The sequence below is a fragment of the Scophthalmus maximus genome, chromosome 18 (assembly GCF_022379125.1).
Source record: "Scophthalmus maximus strain ysfricsl-2021 chromosome 18, ASM2237912v1, whole genome shotgun sequence".
NCBI lineage: Eukaryota > Metazoa > Chordata > Actinopteri > Pleuronectiformes > Scophthalmidae > Scophthalmus > Scophthalmus maximus.
The window spans coordinates 14,319,568-14,338,048 of NC_061532.1; the positions used below are offsets into that span (position 1 = coordinate 14,319,568).

An 18,481-nucleotide genomic window follows, 5' to 3' on the forward strand; every position below is an offset into this window, starting at 1 on the left:
ACCAGCTGCCTGTGTCGATCCTTCATTTCAACTCTACTACGGTTAGGACTGTCCCATTTTGCTGTAGGAAAATACCCGGGGGTTTTTTGGGGGGGTTTTCACGGCAAAACATTTGCCGTGGGAACCACAGTGTTATCAGTGTGTACTGATATCCCAGTCGTGTGTACATGTGTACATTTTATTTAAAAACAATAGGAGACTCTTGACTCTGGTGTTTGATGATTATTGTACGATACTGTACTCTCAACGTCCATTCCCCAAATTCTGTCACTTCTGTTATAAATCAGTTATTTTATTAAAACTGAAATACAAAAAACAGTCACTGTATCAAATTGCTCAGAGGCTTTATAGTGATGATGAGTAAACATGTCGTATACTGTTGAATTTTGCTTTGTGATGAGCGGGGGGGGGAGCAGCAATAAACTGCTGCACATGAACGCAGGAGGAAAGCTTTCAGTCTGCTGAACTTGGAAAATGAATTGTTGTGCAGAGTGAGTCCTCCCTCTGCTGCCAGTGGAGAGAGTAGGACTCACTCTCAATGAGGTTGACGTGAACACTGATAATTATCTTTCATTTTGTTTTGAGACTATCAGCGACACATATAGAAATATCATGCATTCGGTGATAAAAGATCAATTCAACTCTCGACCGAATTTTGTAGAGAAAAAAACAGAAAGCCTTTTTAATAAGATAAATATCTGTACAAGGCTACAGTTAATCTCCTGTTGTGCTAAAAAATCTACAAAAAGGCGTCGGTGTAAGAGGTGATAACCTCACGCAACCATGACACTGTAAATCAGAGTTGTCGAGGTACAGAAGATCTGAGAGGAAGGAAAAAAAAACACCTGACATTGTCCTTTCAGATGAAAACGTACAGGGTACGTAGAATAAATGCTGAGCGGTCTCATACTGCAGAAGGAGCAGAGTCCTGGGAGCAGCGTATTTCCCACCGTCTCCCGACATCAAACAACCTTACTGCTGCCGGTTCCTTTGTATCTGAAATCAGGCATGCTCCACGCCCTCTGCTCGCCCTCCGTCCCCCTCTCCACGTCCTCGGACACCGTCTTTAGGTCGCCCAGCCCCGTCCCGTCGGCCGCGGCGGAGGTGAGGCCCACCGTGCTCCCGAAGGGGTTGATCTTGATCCGGGACCTGAAGTTCACGAGGGACATGCTCACGGCGCGCCGGTTGTTCCACTGGCGGGCCAGCCGCTGCGCCTCCTGCTCCTCCTTCATGTGGTCCAGGGCCTCCATGAGGACGGAGCGGAACAGGCCCGACACCTCCTGCACCTCGGGCTCGTTGGCCTGCAACACCTCCCTGAACCTTTGCAAAGCAGGAACACACGGGTATGTGAACCGTCAATACATTTTAGGATATCTGACATATTTCTGAGGCTTTGTTGCACATTGGTTTCATCCTGGTCTTTGCATAGAAGAACATGCAGATGACGGCAACATGGATCACAGTAATCAGCAGCCCACCAGTGTGACCAGCGCCCTGCTGCTAACCCCCCCCCCCCCCCCCCCCCCCCCCCCCCTCCTCCTGACAAGAGGTGCTGAGGCTCTAACAAGCCTTTAAATAGACGTCTCCTCTGGAGCCTGTTCCCCACTGTTCAGGGCTTCTGATCAGACCAGAGCCGCAAACACATGTTAACACTGAGGATGAATTAGTTATTTTTTTCCAATCAAGTTTGAGGCCATAATTCTATTTATTAAAGTGTATCTAGAATAACTGTTATTTCTATTATTATTATAAGTGAACATGATATTTTTTACTGAATTGCATTGAAAGTACATTAAAGGTCATGATTTATCAGGATTTAATAATGAATGCAAATATAACCCCCACTGTCAAACTTCAAAGTACCTTCGAGGCACTGACTGTCACTATAACAAATAATCACATTTGATTGTGATCAGATATTTTAAGGTTTTTTGTTATCACTGTGTGAGGAAGACTAAGGCTGAGAGAAGTATCTCCCCGTCAGTTGATTACACTTCACGGCCGATCGGACAACTGAGGGGCTCCGCCTTCCTGCAGCTAATTAAAATCTCACAAACATGCTCCACTTGTCCCCTGGTGTGTGTGTGTGTGTGTGTGTGTGTTGTGTGACTTCCACTTGGTGCTTAGCCGCTCACTTCTCACCTACATTAACGCCTCTCGAGCTGCTTCCCCAAAAAGCTGTCAAACTCTTTAACAAGACACCAAGAGTCACCTCGGCAGCTTTCTGCCAACAGATGCTCAAACGGGCTCACGGCGACTCTGCTGCAGATTAAAAGGACGCCGGCGACGCTAAAAGCATTACATGGTCAGCTGATCCGTTTCCATGACGAAAACGGAAAGGTTTTTCATGAAATTTCCAGGACACACTGGTCACATAACATAACAGTCTTTCCATTTGATGGTTATGCTTGGCCATAAATATTAAATTCCTGTTCCTGAGATTTTGCTTTCATGCAGGGAAGTAGTGGTGATGAAAAAGGAGGGGGGGGGGGTCCTCAAAAAAGCAAAAGTTTGATAAAAAAATAAAATATTCTTGGATCTAATAGAGTGTTACTATCTCAGTGACAGCAGGATCTAATCCTGTGTTTCTGTGCACTTTCACCGTCAGCTCGACTCACTTGAGTATGACCAGGCCGCAGCAGGACGGCGGCACCTTGGAGCAGAGGTCCTCCAGGCCCAGCCGCTCCCCGGTGCTGATGCTGAAGGAGGAGCGAGGCGTGGTGGCCAGCCAGCTGTAGTCCACCCCGGTCTTGAGGCGCCGGTACTCGTTCTCCCTCTCCTTCTGGTGCCGCTCGGCCTCCTTCAGCTGCCAGCCGAACTCCAGCATCAGGGTGTCGGTGACCACGTCGGCCGGGTCCCGCCGGGGGCTCGGGTGATAGGGCTCGCTCCAGCTGAACCAGGAGGCCATGGCCTTGTCCTCCTTCACAGTCCGCTGATGAGAAAGAAACTATGGTTGGTTGGGACCATGATCACAGAAGGGGCTCTATGTGACTAGATAATAAAGTGAGACCACACTGTTTTTTCTTCTTCTTTTACATATTAGATTTGCTGCTTTTTTGAAAGGTTAAACAGCATTTGAAGTCTGTGTCATTGAACATGTCAGTGATTGTCTAGTTCAGTTGGTATCATGGTTTTTGTGTTCCTAAGCTACAGCAGTCGAGGAGAAGACACTACAGACGCTTCTCTTTGGTTTTGACACTTTATCATATAACGTAGAAAACATGTACATGTTTGCATAAATTGGCATTTATCACACCACATCCTCTGAAAAATCTTTTTCTACATTTGGACGTATTCCCATCTCTGCCGGCCGTCATCAGCTCCTTGTCACGCTCGCCACCCACAGATGCTATATTCAATTCCATCAATCCCCCAAGTCTTTCGTTTGCTTTGCTTTTTCTGATGAAAACAGACAATGACTGTATCGTGAGTCACTAATTCGAAAGTGAAGGTTTTAGTTTCACATCCAGTGCGTTTGTTTTAAAAAGGCAACACAAAGACACGGAGGCCACGATTAGAGAAGGAATGATTGAAAAGGGAAAAAAAACAGATTAATTGATAATTTAAAAAGCTTTAGCTGTATTTGGGTGTTGGACTGGGTTTACAAAAAGATAAAGCGATTTTAGGACCTGAGCATCTTGGCTTGGGCGTTGGAAATGTTTCACATTTCTAATAAATTACATTACAGATGCTATTGTCCAAAGCGATTTACAGTATTTGTATTTCAACGATGAAGATATTACCAAAAAGTGCAAGAATCAATAGAGTGCATAAACATTTATCAAATAGGCTTAATATGAATAAAATAATATTTTGTTGCTCAAACAACTAATCGCTTAACTGTGAAAATAACAGGAACGTTAAGTGACATAACATTTAGCCGAGGGGCGTACAGAATAAAATATAGAACAGAATAGAATTTTGTGAAAACCATCAATTCTATGATCGGAAGGAACCGCAAAGACACTAGACGGAAACCTCCCAACGTGGCCCCTGGTTCAATGTACAGTAGGGCCCCCCAGGTGCCTTTAGCCTGGGACCCCTTGAAACACATGATATTACAGTTTCATACCTATGAAGCATAAAAAGTCCAGCAGCTGAAACATGTATTTGTCTATTTGGTTTTGTAAGCGTCCTGTTCAGAGTCACACAGTGAGACCAGTGTTCAATGTCTGAGCAGATTAACATCTTGAAATTCAAAATGGAGTCAGACACACTGCAGTTACGGAGCAACATCACTAAAGAAAAGGATGATTTAGAATTTTAACTCGAAATTAAAACATCCCTATCTTGTAATTATGACCTACTCTGCCATAAAGTCGTAGAATTCCGGGTTTCTTGGTCATAATTAACGTTATATTAGCCTAATACAAACTAACCGGAAGAGGACGGAAGCGCGCCAGAACCGGCCTGAGAATAATCGCGTTTTAAAGTTTTCGTCCTCATCAAAGTTATTCATTTGATAGTTGTCGACACATCAAACGGCGCATATCAAACTCCGACAGCTAAAGGATAATTCGGCGCACTTTATTTTCCAAAAAGTAAACAAATCGTAACTAAAACAAAGAGTTGTAAACCCACAGTGAAACTCTGAGTCTGTGGTAACGCAGTGGCCCACTTCCGGTTCCTCGGTAGAAAGTTTCCAGTTGTGTAACGGGGCTGAAGAGGCTTAACGGTTGATGTAACACGTTCATCTGTAACACGTACATCATTAAAAGGCTAAATCCGGATTTAGCAACAACATATTTTTTTCTTCGTATGGTTTTCTTTGAACGCAGCCCATTGAGTAACCCCCATGAGTGTGTCATATAGGTTGTTATTCCATACATTTAAATGTATTTTATGTTTTTGTCGTCATATGTATTGATTCCTTCACAGAAGAAATAAAAAGGCCTATAGGAAAAATATATAGATACATAAATAAGTCAGTTAATCAATTAATCTGTTAATCAATTTATTGATTGAATTTATTGATTTATTGATTAACAGAACAATTTGCAGATTAATGTAACCATCGCTACACTAATCATGGATATAGGACAACTGTTTTATCTCTGTCATGTCCACCGGTCCCTGGTACAAAACCAAGATTTAGTTCTCATGGATGATGCAAGAAGAAAAATATCCTGGCTTTAACTTTCTTTCCAGTCATACAATGGTATCCAATAGTATTAACATTTCCAAAACAACATTAATCATGTTTGGTCTGCTGCTCACTTTTGGCAGATCCAGACACAGTCTCTGAATATGTTGAACCAATGGCGTTAGCAGAATTCAGAATGAACTGTAAAAATAATAAACAAGCAACAACCTTACCTCTTCTTCTGCTTCTTCTTCTTCTCTTTTTTTGGGGTTGGTCTTAAACTCCCCAAAAACACAGTCCCCGTGAAGCAGAATCAGAAAAGTCCTTGGAGCGCAGACAGCTTTACACGAGAGCGGCAGAGAGAGGAGAAATGATTTCTCTCTCTCTGCTCTACTGTCCTCTCACAGTCCCACTGCATAATCTCCACCTCTCGCTCTCCATCCCCCCTCCCTCCTCCTCCTCCTCCTCCTCCTCCCAGGAGCCTCTCTGGCCTGCCTTTACTTGTTGCAGGAGGTTGGGGGCACCATCTCCAACGGGAGCCATTGGATCACGTCCCCCTGATGAAGTGCTCGTGTTGCTTTTTACGGTTGGCCGTTGCCATAGTGATGCTCATAAGCCCTTTTTTGTCCACAATGAGCTCCATCAGCTGAAAGGGAGCGAGAGAGAGAGAGAGAGAGAGAGAGAGAGAGAGAGAGAGAGAGAGAGATGAAGAGGCAGATAAAGAGGACAGAGATGGGCAAGAGGGAGGTAAATCAAAGGTTGTTGTTTTGAGGACAGGCCGAGTGTCGTGCAGCCTCGACAGTAAATTGGCGGTGCAACATCTGCAAGAGGTCAGGCAGCGGGCGTAAATTAACTTCCTACCGATAATGAGTCTCACTGGAACAAGAGAGTCGTGAATGAATTATGGGAGTGTTGGAAATGTGCTAATTGCAGGAGGCAATGTTTGTCTCTGTGTGTGTGTGTGTGTGTGTGTGTGTGTGTGTGTGTGTGTGTGTGTGTGTGTGTGTGTTGGAGATGAGATTGAATGTGCAGTCATTGTGTAGGTGGATACCAAGGTTTGTTGGTTTATTCCGTGTGTAGGTGTGAGCAGCTGACATCAGACGGTTTCCTCTCCGCACAGATTCACAGTAACCTTCACATTCTCGCCACACAGCACCATCCTCCTCCTTCTCCGCTGCTAAATAAAAAGCTGGGTGAACTATGACCTCTTATTCACTGCAGACGCATCCACATCCTCCAGGGCCAACAGAAGACCAGTATAAACGTATGTTTAATAAAAATGTATAAATTCATCGGTGGACCATCTGTTGATCGGAAAGAAACATCTGCACGCCGACTCTAAACCGCACATTTTTCACAGTTCAAAATCCTGATATATTAATATTATGTCAAGCTGATTGGCTGCGTAAGAAGCAAATAATGCTAATATTGCACAACAGGCCCTTTTTCCACATCAAGTTGTCAGTACAGGTGTGAAAATAACAGTAACAGTGAGTCGGCATGAATAACACCATGACCTTGAAACTGATGCAGCTTCATCCAGCCACCGTTCATTTTGTTTCAAACAGTTGGGCTACATGAAAGACATTGATCGCATGCCCATATCAGGAAGAGTTTTTAATCTGTGCAATTGTTCCTCCTGTCTACACTGGCTGGAAAGAAAACCCCTTCTAAAGTCATTAAAATGTAAAGTATCTACATTCATTATCTACATTCATTTCTGTGCAAAACTGCAAAGAAACAAACGGCAAAGAAAAACTGCCCGTTGACGCAGAATGAGGGAATTTCATGAGGTAAAACAGTGAGAGATGTGGTTCATGCATCTGCTTCAGACTGCTATGATTATTGTTTTTATTACACAGAACGAGAAGTGTCACAACCCCCCCCCCCCCCAAGATGTAAGATCAAAGATCGTAGCATAAATTATTATTATTATTCTTTTGCACCTACAGATCTTCACAGAGTTAATACAGATGCCATTCGTCATTGAAATAACTGCTACTAAATAATCAATCTACTTTACTGAATTGTTTAATTGTGATGTTTCCTTCACGGCCTGAATAAATAAACCTGGAGTGTCGGGCCTCTGAGAAGTCTGTTTGCCAGGTATATGTCCTCTTCTCTAATTAATCGGTTTGCCCTTTGGAAAAGGATTTATTCGCTATATTCATAAAGTCGTTGGTTACACCCTGTAAATCTTCTTTAATGTATCCCTAATAAGAAACTGATATTGATCGGTCAAAACCTAAATCTATTGTCTTGCAGCTGACGTGAAAAGGGAATCGTGCGGTGAGTTTTGGTGGGTTTACCCTTTATCACGTCCCTGACCTTCCTCCTCCAAAAGCCCATTTTGTTGCACTGCCGGTGTTCGTATGGAGCACATGGAGCGCGCGAGGGCAGGGAGTCAAACTGAACAGTGGCATCATGCAGACGGAGCCACCGTGTCGTGTATTTAATCTTCTCTGAATGCACTGATACACAGACAGTGTGAGCGAGGCCTCCTCCATGCCTCGGCCTGGAAGGTGACAGATGGGGCAGGTAAGCTCTCCCTGTAATCCGGACAGATGGCAGCGCTAATCCTCTAAAGTGATTCCCCTCCATCAATCCCACGGTAACCTCGCTCAGCGAGCAGCCGCGGCGTCTTGCCGGTGCGTCACCGGCGTCTGCGTCGAGGTTTGGCAGGTTTTGTAGTGTTGTGTGACGCATGACGAGATCTTTCAGACCCCCACCTCTCATCGTCTAATGTGTTCATCATCGTCCACATCCAGAGCCCTGTGCATGTGGGGGTCACTGACCCCTGGCAGAGGGTGTTCAGTGTTTAATTTGTTTTGTCACATAAAAATCCATAAAAATGTATTTAAATATATTTGGTTAGATTCAATAAAGTTTCTTTTATTTCTTATAAATCCATTTGTTGCCTTGTGCTACGTCAGTGATGTCTCTTAAAGACGAATGACCAAAGGATGGCTCTGTATGATTATTCTAATAATTGAAATGAATGGCCATGATGATAGTTATTTCATCAACATCTTCAAATTTTTTTTTGTTTGTTTATTGATGTCCATCCCACCTGTTTTAATGCATTGTGCCCTTTTCTCTCTGCGGCCATATTGGCACCTGACTTTGTAGTGACTTCTTTATATTTCTTATGGCTTTGAACAATCAAGCATTTATCGACATACGTAATGTCCCTTTCTCTTCATTTCTTCTTTTGTAGTGATACATCTTAGAGGCATTTTAGGAAAAGTAAAGGAACAGAGTCACCTTCAGTTTTGAGCTCTCTCTCTCTCTCTCCTCTGGTATATTGTGCTCATTATTCTTATTGGGACTAATTTTTTTAATTCCCTTTAAATATCAACTGCCAAATTGGACCTCTACAGTTAAATAACAATTTCTCCTGTACATACAATAAGTCACTTTAGGTAAATAATAATATAATAAACACAGTTCAAAAGGGTAGTTTAACTAGTTGAATTCATTCATTCATCAACAGGGGGCGACACATCACGATGCACACGGCCAATAAAACAGCTCAACAATAGAGACTGTTTAAAGTTATGTTCTTTGTTGGTGAATCCCTTATTTCTTTCTCAAACCGATGAAAAGATTACACACACACACACACGCGCACACACGCGCACACAAAAGTTGATCCTGATAATCTGAATGTCCTTTTCTCTGAGAAGTGATGCGGACGCTGAGTCACAACAGACGGTGAGTCAGTGTCACATCGTTTCATAAGAGCCTGAACCAATAAAACGTGCGAGTGGATCAGCCTCTTTCTTCCCTCGGCCAAAAACATTGAAGCAATCTCCAAGAAATCTTGGTGGGGTTTTTTTCGTTTTGAGTCAGATCTTTGCTCTGACGCTCGAGTGAAAAATGTTGTCCAGTCATGTTTCGTCCAACTCATTAGAAACTTTTTGTACAAGGTGGCACGTTCAGTAGGAGACGTAAAACAGGTTGGAATGACACGACCTTCACAAATCACTTCTATTCCATCTTTTGCTCTTTACATACTCAGTTCCCTGTGGCATCTTTTCTGCTGAGGTTGAAACAAACCAGTATTGCTCCAGGGTTTCGTCAGCACACAAACACACCACTAGATGGTAGATTGTCACCGCTCCAGCCCCTGCGAGCGGCTCCGCGAACAAAGTCTGGCGCATCTCTCTGCCTCTGCTGTAACATCTGAGTTTGTTGAGATAATAATCGCCTCAGGTGGTTGGAGCTGAGTCGGGCGGATCTCGGGTGGAGGACCAGGTGATCCTGGGCGTGCGGAACGGGGGCAATGGGCGTGTTTGCTTCGACAGCTCGTTCTCCACATTCTGGAGAAGAAAAGCGCCCTGAAAAGTTTGATCGCACAAAGATCACACGGCCTCACCTTCTGCATAAATATGAACGCATGACCACATTCCTTACATGACAACGGGGGGTGGGCCTCGGATAAACATTCGCAGTAGAAGTGTGCGATAAATTAACTCCACTCACTCCACTTTGTGTGTAGCGCGTTAAAAAGACAATTGGGCCTTTTGGCTCCTCCAGCAAACAAACAAGCAGTAAAGTGCAGACTGAGCTGAATGTCAGCTTTGTTTGACTGTCAGGCTGGTTCACAAAGAACCCCCCCCCCCCCCCCTCACACACACACACACACACACACACACACAGGGCACATGTGTCAGGCCTTTTTGCGCTCCACACACTGAAGAGAAGTGAGGAACAGTCACATGATGAGCCGCGCCACGAAACTCTGCAACAGACAAGGTCGAGTTCTGGGAAACTGTTTGGGTTCGTCTGCGTGTGAGGCCGTATGATGCATGACGACCACTCACTACTATGACAATCTTCTACTGAAATAATAATAATATTAATATCACATTCTACATCCAGGCGTAAGACGACGCAGCTCATTCGCTCTGAATTTTGAACTAAATTGGGTAAAAAAAAGAAAAAGGCTTATCCGACGACCCTTTCAGAAGAAAACACTGTACCTTTTAAGTCACATTTCTTTACGTATGTTTGCAAGAGATCAGTAATAGTTTCCTCCTGGTTTCCCATATTGTGATACTACTTCTGTCTACTACTTCTCTCTCCTCTGTGGCTTTTTCTGAGGCGTCGTCTTCCTCTTCTCCGCCCCTCAGAGGGGTTCTTCTTATCTGAACCACAGGTCTAAAGATACAGGGTTCCGTGTGCAGTACAATCTGTGACGCCCCTCAGGGGACTTATGTGATCCACAGCCTTTTACAAAACATGCCGTAGTCTTGTGTTACTTCGTACGTACACGAAATATTGGAATAATTCATGACAACAACAACATGTGTGCACTACTTCTACAATAGAAAATGTCCGAGGGAAACATTTTCTTCTCGACCCCCAGGTTGGGACCTACTGGACTTGAACTACACTACATCTACTGGAACTACTGGACTGAAATACTAATATATAAAATACAACTTATGCATTTCTTTTTTTATCAACAATGTGATAATGTAATTTACAATAACATATCGTTCCCACTGACCAGTTTACAGCAGAATGACTACTGACTACTGACGTTGTGATCTTTTCATTTTCTTTTAATCCTTTTAATCTCTTTTGAATGCAGGAGTGAAAGTGAAGGATTGGACTGTTTCTTCCACCACATTAAAAAGGACGAAAGGTGGAGATTTTTTTTGCAAGAAATGTGCAAAGGGTGATGCGGGGGGGGGGGGGGGGGTCCTGGAAACAAAAGGAAAGACAAGTGAACAGAGGGATTATGATATGAAAAATACATCCATCAGAGGGTATTAAGAGCTTAATGCCAAATGTACAAAGCTGTTTCATCATTTCACCTCCTGCTGCTGCAAAGTAGCCTGAGAGGGTTTCTTCATATGTCATCTACGCGGCGGCTTCCTCATCGGACTCAATAAACTGCCATTGAAGAAGGAAAAATAGGCCACTTGCTCCAACGTTGCTACGTAATAACGAACACATTCCCTACCATATGACTGGAATTGCAATGGGCTGGGACGCAGCGCAGCGAGCTGCCTTCCGGTGTGATTGTGTGGGGAGGGAAGTTCAGGGCAGATCACATGAGTGCAGTGAGAGAAAAAAAAACAACAACTCTGATTTGCTGACTTGCCCTTTTTCATTGGCCTTTGTCCAGCGTCACATTTCACTAGAAAGGGACTGTGGACTGTGAGGTCAGTGCACTGGGCGCTGAATACGCTCTCGGCTCATTAAAGGCCTGAGCTCGTTGATAAGCGCGGGCTCAAAGTAAAATGATGCTCAGTAACACCTCACGGCGACATAAAGGTGAAGCACTCAAAGGGTTCGGCTGTAGCAGATTACATGTGGCAGGGATTACGTAATTAGATGACAGAAATAAGTGACTATGGCTGTTTTCAGACAGCTAGTGGGTGAAGTGCCCACTAGCTCGCCGTGGATCTTCTGAGCTTTTCCTCCTTTGTTCTCAGGTGGGGCTCTTGTGAGGACATCTCACTAGGGGGCCTGGCAGGAGAAGTTCTGGAGAATGTCGGGAGCAACATTTGCGTTGCTCCCATACAGCCCCCGTCAGAAAAGGTCAGGAAAATGTCAGTGCATGTCTGAAAGCGGCTTGAATCTATCGTCATTGTCACGGATTACATGATCACATTTGGAACATGTCCTTGAAATGTGGCAATTTGGATGTTAATTAAACTTCTTTCTCTTGATAACCAATAATATAAACTAATGAATAGCGTGTCTGACGTACAGTACACCACATAAGCAATTGCAGCAGTCCATTTTTTCAATCGAAGGTTCAAGCAGCAGTCCCTCCAAAACAGTCCTCCAGCCAACTGCAGGGTAGACAATGTGCTCCTTGCACGCTGGTGACGGACCTTCGAACCATTGGCAACTGCTGCTCCGTTGCTAGGCAACAGCGGTAAGTGCGGGAACACGCTGGTGACGGCAAATAGGAAATACGCTGTAGACCCGACCGGCTGAATCCGGCCGACTGAATCAAACCTAGAAAAAACCAGCCGCCGGTAGCATCATCACCACTACCATCTGACATCAGATGTCAGAAACAATGAGCTGAAACATGCTGAAACACTCCACGGAGCTGAGGGGAGCTGAAGGGTCGGGTGATAGCTCCCTGTGGACGAGGCAACTCCCACATTCTGCATAGATATGCCCTCCTGTTCCCGGGTTAGACCCAGGGCAGCTTCAAGCGACAGCATCTTTAAAAGAATCGAGCCAACGAGAAATCGTGATGACACACTTCATAGAGAAGACATTATGTAAATCGCATCCCACTTCTCCCCGCTCACCCCTCGGAGTTCAGATCAGCTCGCCAGCAGCCTGCCGTCCCATCGTCAGTTTGGCGGCGACAGCCCGAGGACTTTAATCTCCGCCTGTTACACGTTTGCCATATTGCAAAGGACAGATGGCGGGACGTACAACGAAAATGAAAGAATAAATTCCTCCGTGCAGATTGGAGTTCACTTTCCATGCTGAATGTCGCGCCTCGAGACCAGGGATTGCCAAACTACCGGCTGATTGATTTAGTCTGCGTTGCAAAACCCGTGTGTCTTCAGAAAACACTGCAAACGGCCTCAGCCTGACTCATCTGCGGTGTGAGTCAACGGTTGCTGCACAGTTGCGTGAGACCCCAAGATTGTCCCACGAAGGTTGCAATAATATCATATACCTAACAAAGGTTTTTCGCCGACAGAGGACTGGGGTGCAAAAAAACAAAATCTCATCTTTGAGCACTTTGCAACACTGACAGGAAGTAATGGCTTCCTGCTTGGTTTTCTCCATCAGCTCTAAATCACGAGACCAGTGAGGATCTTATTCATTTATTTTTCTTCCCACAGGGGAACTCAAGGTGACTCAACAGGTAGAGGAACTAAACAAGAGAATAGCTAAGGCAAAAGATTCAGACGACACATCTGCATACAGACGGCATGATGCAGAGTAGGGAGTTTTCTTTATGGTGTAAAACGTGTATAAATAGGCACAGACGGGGGACGAATTGAATTCTTCTTCTCTGCCTTTGTTGGCATGTTCAAAAGTTGACTTAATAGTTTTTTAAAACATGCATTTTGCTAATTTTGTAATATTTTGTCGGTGGAATGCCCCAAATCTCTCGCCGAAATTCTTTGTTATCCTGGTTCTAGTGCATTAGCTCGCTGTCACATTACAGCTGATCCCGGTGTGATTCTCATTTAGTATTGCCAGAAAATGGTCACATTGGAAAAAATGATCATCAGCTTTGCGTGAACATCTGTAGTAAATGACTTTCAATCAATCCATCCAAAAGCTGTCGCGAGATTTAACTCGGCCATTTGTTTTCTCGTCTTGGGGCTTTGGATGCGTAAAAAATTAAAGATATTTCAGTCTGGACCAAAGTGGTGGACCTAAAAACACGACTGACATTTCCTGAAGCTGCTCATGTGGCCGAATCATGTACATCTGCCGAAATGGTCAACAAATTTGCTTTAATCATACGATGGCCACTTGATAGGCTTTACGTAAGACAGACAGTCACTCGATGGAATCCAATTTCACCAGGCAGATGAGTGCACGTATCTGTGGGTGTGTATAAGTAGGAAGGGACAACGACAAACAGACCACATGTGTTGAGCTGGTTAGCAGCGTCTGTACTCGCAGCAGTGAGTCTGCTTTGTCAGTTAGTACAGACCTCCTCGTGATAATGTATGAGTGTGTGTGTGCGTGTGTGTGTGTGTGTGTGTGTGTGCGTGTGTGTGTGTGTGTTGTGTTGTGTTGGTTGGGGGCAGGGAATAATACAACAGCAGTGTGACTGTGAGTGTTTTTTTCCAAAGACAACCATTAAAATCTGTGAGCTGGATGAGGAGGAGGATGATGACATCAGGCGGACGGAGGAGCAGCAAACCCATTGTGTAACAGCAAAAGTGTGTTTCATGCTTCATCGTTACGTACGGCAAACGGCAGATGGATAGATAGAGAGATAGATAGAGAGATGAGTTGTTCTAATGGATATTTTTGTGGTGATCACTAGAAATTGTGACGTTCCTAAAGCTGATTATGTATGAATTTTTTCTTGTGATTCGGTTTCCGATCCTGTTCAATTGATAAAGTAATGGGCCAGTTATATAAGGGGGAAAAAAAGCTGGCTAAGGTCTGACCTTTCCCCTGCTTTGTCTTTGGATCCCTCCGTGTAACGAGCTGCTGCTCTCCTGACCCCGGGTGGTCAAGTGGCTGATAGCGACGCACATGGACGCTCATAACAGGTGTAAAAAAAGAAGAGGCCACTTATCTGAACTGTACGTCGATTACATAATCGAGGAAGGGCGAAGATTGAGACTGAGAGATTGCGTTAGGGTGTCGATCTCCTCTTTTCCCTTCTCTGCTTGCATCCTGTTTATCAGCGAGGAATTCACTGCTGCTGGTTGAACCCTCTCCACTCTGCGATCAAAGTCTGAGAGGCTGGTGGGGGAGGAGAGGCGCTGCAGTGCGGGCCGTCAGTGAAACATTAACCACACACCTTCCTCCACAGCCCCGAGGAAACACAAGGGCAAGATTTGTCACTTTTTAAAAAATAATAACACGACAAGGACCCAAAACATTAGGACAAGCATTGCACTCATGTGTGCATGTGCTCTCCCTACTACACTTTGTGTAAGGACAGATTTAAGGTAGCACTCATACTTCCGCTGAATATTTCTAATTGCGGCTAACTTTCTATTTTTTAACAAAATCCTCAACATGAAAATGATCATTTTCCGTGCTCATCGCCACATTTATCTGCATTTATAATTCATCTCACAGCTGTACCTTCTTCGCGGATTAATATTTCAGATTTGCCGCGGCATGTGGTGATAAAATATTGATGATATCAGATTTTTAGGATTTTAGGATTTCTAATCACAAGATGAGATTCCCCCCCCCACACACACACACACACACACACACACACACACACTCATCTCAGACACAGAGAAGAAAGTCTCTTCTCTCTGGAAATCGAAGGTTGCGTATCAACAAACTCTGAACTCTAATCCGTAATGTTTGTGTCCAAAGTTCCTTGGGAATCTTGTCGTCGATCTCTCTAAACTACTGTTCATACCTTATAGTATCTATTCATGTTTGGTATACATAGTGTTTAGATTTAGATGATCATACAGTATTCTATCTACACTATGTACTTGTTCATGCACTTCTGCAGCTGTGATGCTCTGATAAAGTTATTACTGACATTATATTACAGACTGTAAGTTAAATCACAAAGTCAGAAAAGCATGACGTTTTGCCACGTTTACTTTATACACTAAAAACACTAAAATGTAATAATTGATTATGCTGAATGAACTCTTCTTTAATCAACAACTCAATGTCATTGGCTGGACTGATTAGTCTCAAACCAGGTCAATTCAAAATGTCAAGTTGTCCCTCTCATAACTGATAATCACAAATTCAAAACGTCAGACTGATAACGTACTTATCAACCTCGGTAGTTTAGAAATTAGCAAAATCAACAGCACATTGTTTTGCGTGTCTTTTTCCTAATCTCAAGAGAGTTAGATGATGGAGGCTTGTTATTTATCTGGTTATACATTTATAATACATACATTGGTTTATTGCTGAGTTTTCTTAACGTTAATATTTCTACAGTGCGCTCTACACTGACATTTGACCACATGTTGATGGTGACACTTTGGTGTATATACCGTGTAGGTTCAGAGTGTTGCTTCACTGTAGTGTCTCCATTTCAGTGACGGATTAAAAATTCCAAGGACTTCCTCCTCTGCTGACCATCATCATCATCATCATCGTCGTCGTCCTCGCCAGAGAGCGGGTTAACATTCCAGCCCTCCTAATCTCTCCCTGAGACGGACAGGTCCTTTGTGGGTACGAACCTGCCATGTGGCCAGATTAAAGGTTTCTCGGAGGACTGTGGGACAGTCCAGAGAAAGCGGTTCTCTTCATTTTCACTCTGAGCCAAAAGAAATTGGACTTCCCTGTTTTGAAACAGCGTGCATCATCAGATTTCCCTCATGCTGATCACAGGGATATCCTCGACAAGTTGCATTAATGTTTTAATTTCATACTACACGTGTTAAAATAACAACAGCACCGGGAATGGAAGTTGTACAAATACCAAATGTGCAAAGTACTAGAAATGAAAAATTCAAACCAAGACGTGTGTGTATATGTGCAGATGTGCAACTGTAGAAGTTGTTGCAAGGGATGCATCCAAAGTACCAGTGTCAGGATTACCATTAAATGTGCGCAGACATTCATGGTACCGAGAGGACGAACCCCAATCGCTTTGATGAGCCACTCGCTTTTTCTCTTGCACCATCCCGAGGTGAAAGCCGCAACAAGATTTAGAGTTTCTGGGATCTCAGAAGAACTGAAAATACCTTGATGAAATCTAGATTAAAATATTCATACACAAGTACAAAAACTTTACACACAGATGCAATAGTGTACTAAAGGAACATTCAAAAAATATGTCATCATCCACTACCCACACCCACGTTTAATAGAGGAAGTAAACCCGACGAATGTGAGTGATCAGTTCATCTTTCCAGCCCACACACTGACGTCCACAAAACCATGTTGTTCAATAGCATTTTTACCAAATTAACATAAAGGTCAAAGTTGCTTCTTGGCCCACATGCCAGTGTTTCAGTTCAATATTTCTTTACTTGTTTTATTCTTTTGTTTTTGAGTAGGAAAACCTGGAACTGATCAGCCAGCATTTCACCAAACCACAGAGCTCAGTGTCACATGTAACACCCGACTTTTTACTTCCCACAGATATTTGAGCAGTCTCACGAAACCGAGACATTTGTGCTGTTTGTGGTTCATTCTTGAATAGTGCAAAACCGTTATGCATTCAAATTCACACATACATTCATGCATAAAAATGAAGGTTTGGCGTCATTTGACTGTCAGTTCGATAAGTGAATCAGGCGCTGTAGAGTCTTGTCCAGTAAATGTTCAGTCCCTTGAGAAATAATTGGTTGTATTGAGAGTGAGTTGACGGCAGCAGCAGTGAAAACCCCAGTCTTTGTTCTATATATGGGACTTTATGTGACACAGTGGACTCTTCTTCTCTAAACAAAGCTCAGAGGTCACTGATTTGCTTCGACACACACTTTCACTGTCAGTTTCACTCTTTTCCATTTAACGGGACAGAGGACAGAGTGGGGATGAGTTCAAAATGGCCCCCCATTCGTCACCTCCATGTGCTTTCCAAACATTTTATTCCAGCATTCAAATTGTAAAATATATGCACTAAACGCTAAGTACCCTTAGTTTTAGTGTAGTTTACTTTATCTGACGCAATGAAAGTAAAGGGCCCAGGGACAACACAACTACGTCCGAGACGTCATTTTAAATGTAGACGATATTCCACCAGATTTTCAAAATGGTTTGTTTCGATTAAGAGGTGGGAACATTTTTTTTTTCCAATTCATTGAAGTAGCATTCAGTATTTCAAAATGATCAAATCTGGAAGTTATCGCTTTTCATTGGAAAGTAAAGACAAGTTTGCGCTTGTGACAAAAGAAGAAACCACACACTGTAACAAATCCTCTATAGCAGCACCTCTGAATCTCTCTATTGTTGGCAAAGGTGAATCCATTTAGCAGCAGCGTGACCTCTTACCCTCAACTCCAGCGTCCAGCCCCCCCCAAAACCCAGCATCATGTCCCGTTCACCCTGTTTGAAAATCCCAGGCACAAAGCCAGAGACAGATGGCCTGTTGCGACCAATCACACATGCCAATGAGTGTAACACCAATATATCAGCTATATATACAGTATATACAGTATTGTCATTAATATGTGCTTTTTTATCTATTAAGGAGGACACTTTTTTGATCGCCCAAATTGAGGTCATCCCGACAACAAGTGTATTTGCCAAAAAGGTCCAACTTTGGATTCTGGAAATCTGGGGTTGCCTCGTAGATTACCTTTGGGAAAGTCAGGTGTTTCACGTCAGATCCGCGTTGCCCTTTATACCAGTTCTCCACTTGTGAAAGAAAGCATTACAACATCCAAGTAGCAATTACTTAAGAGAGTCAAATTTTTCTGAAAACTCTTGATTCACGTTTGCACTTTATTTGTCCATTTGTGGCATTTTGTGATCACATTGCTGTTTTTTTCTTCTTCTGGTCAATAAAGCACATCGGCGTGTCCGGTGTTGCTGCTCTAGGTGCATGAATCTCTCTCTCCCCATTGAAATGGGACAGAGAGAGAAGAGCGAGGAGGGCCGGCAGCACTGAGGAATGCTGGGCGGAGCCGCGGGGCTTGTTGCTTGTGGAATGACCCTGGGCCTCTTACATAAAAGCCCTCGGCCCGGCGGCTGATGCGACTGCCACACACACACACACACACACACACACACACACACACACACACACACACACACACACACACACACACA

General features: G+C 43.7%; 1 protein-coding gene across 4 annotated transcripts; it reads right to left on the reverse strand.

Moving 5' to 3' along the window:
• Nucleotides 1–271: 271 nt before the first annotated feature.
• On the reverse strand, nt 272–14,487 carry rd3 (retinal degeneration 3, GUCY2D regulator). 4 transcript variants are annotated; one of them, XM_035617989.1, is made up of 4 exons: nt 14,212–14,487; nt 5,317–5,729; nt 2,619–2,932; nt 272–1,320 (listed from the first exon to the last, which is right to left on the reverse strand). In XM_035617989.1, exons 3-4 carry the CDS (start codon nt 2,906–2,908, stop codon nt 963–965), a joined length of 648 nt encoding a protein of 215 aa, XP_035473882.1. In that variant the 5' UTR covers nt 2,909–2,932; nt 5,317–5,729; nt 14,212–14,487; the 3' UTR covers nt 272–962. The 4 variants fall into 4 exon arrangements, with proteins under 4 accessions (XP_035473882.1, XP_035473881.1, XP_035473883.1 ...); XM_035617988.2 differs by having other exon boundaries at nt 12,370–14,487; XM_035617990.2 differs by having other exon boundaries at nt 2,619–2,947; nt 12,370–14,487.
• Nucleotides 14,488–18,481: the final 3,994 nt, after the last annotated feature.

Bases quoted from the DNA above. Each gene is read 5' to 3' on its own strand.
- rd3 (XM_035617989.1), bottom strand. From the start codon at position 2,908: ATGGCCTCCTGGTTCAGCTGGAGCGAGCCCTATCACCCGAGCCCCCGG. The intron at 1,321-2,618 runs GTGAGTCGAGCT...TGCTTTGCAAAG, and splicing joins TGCGGCCTGGTCATACTCAA to GTTCAGGGAGGTGTTGCAGG.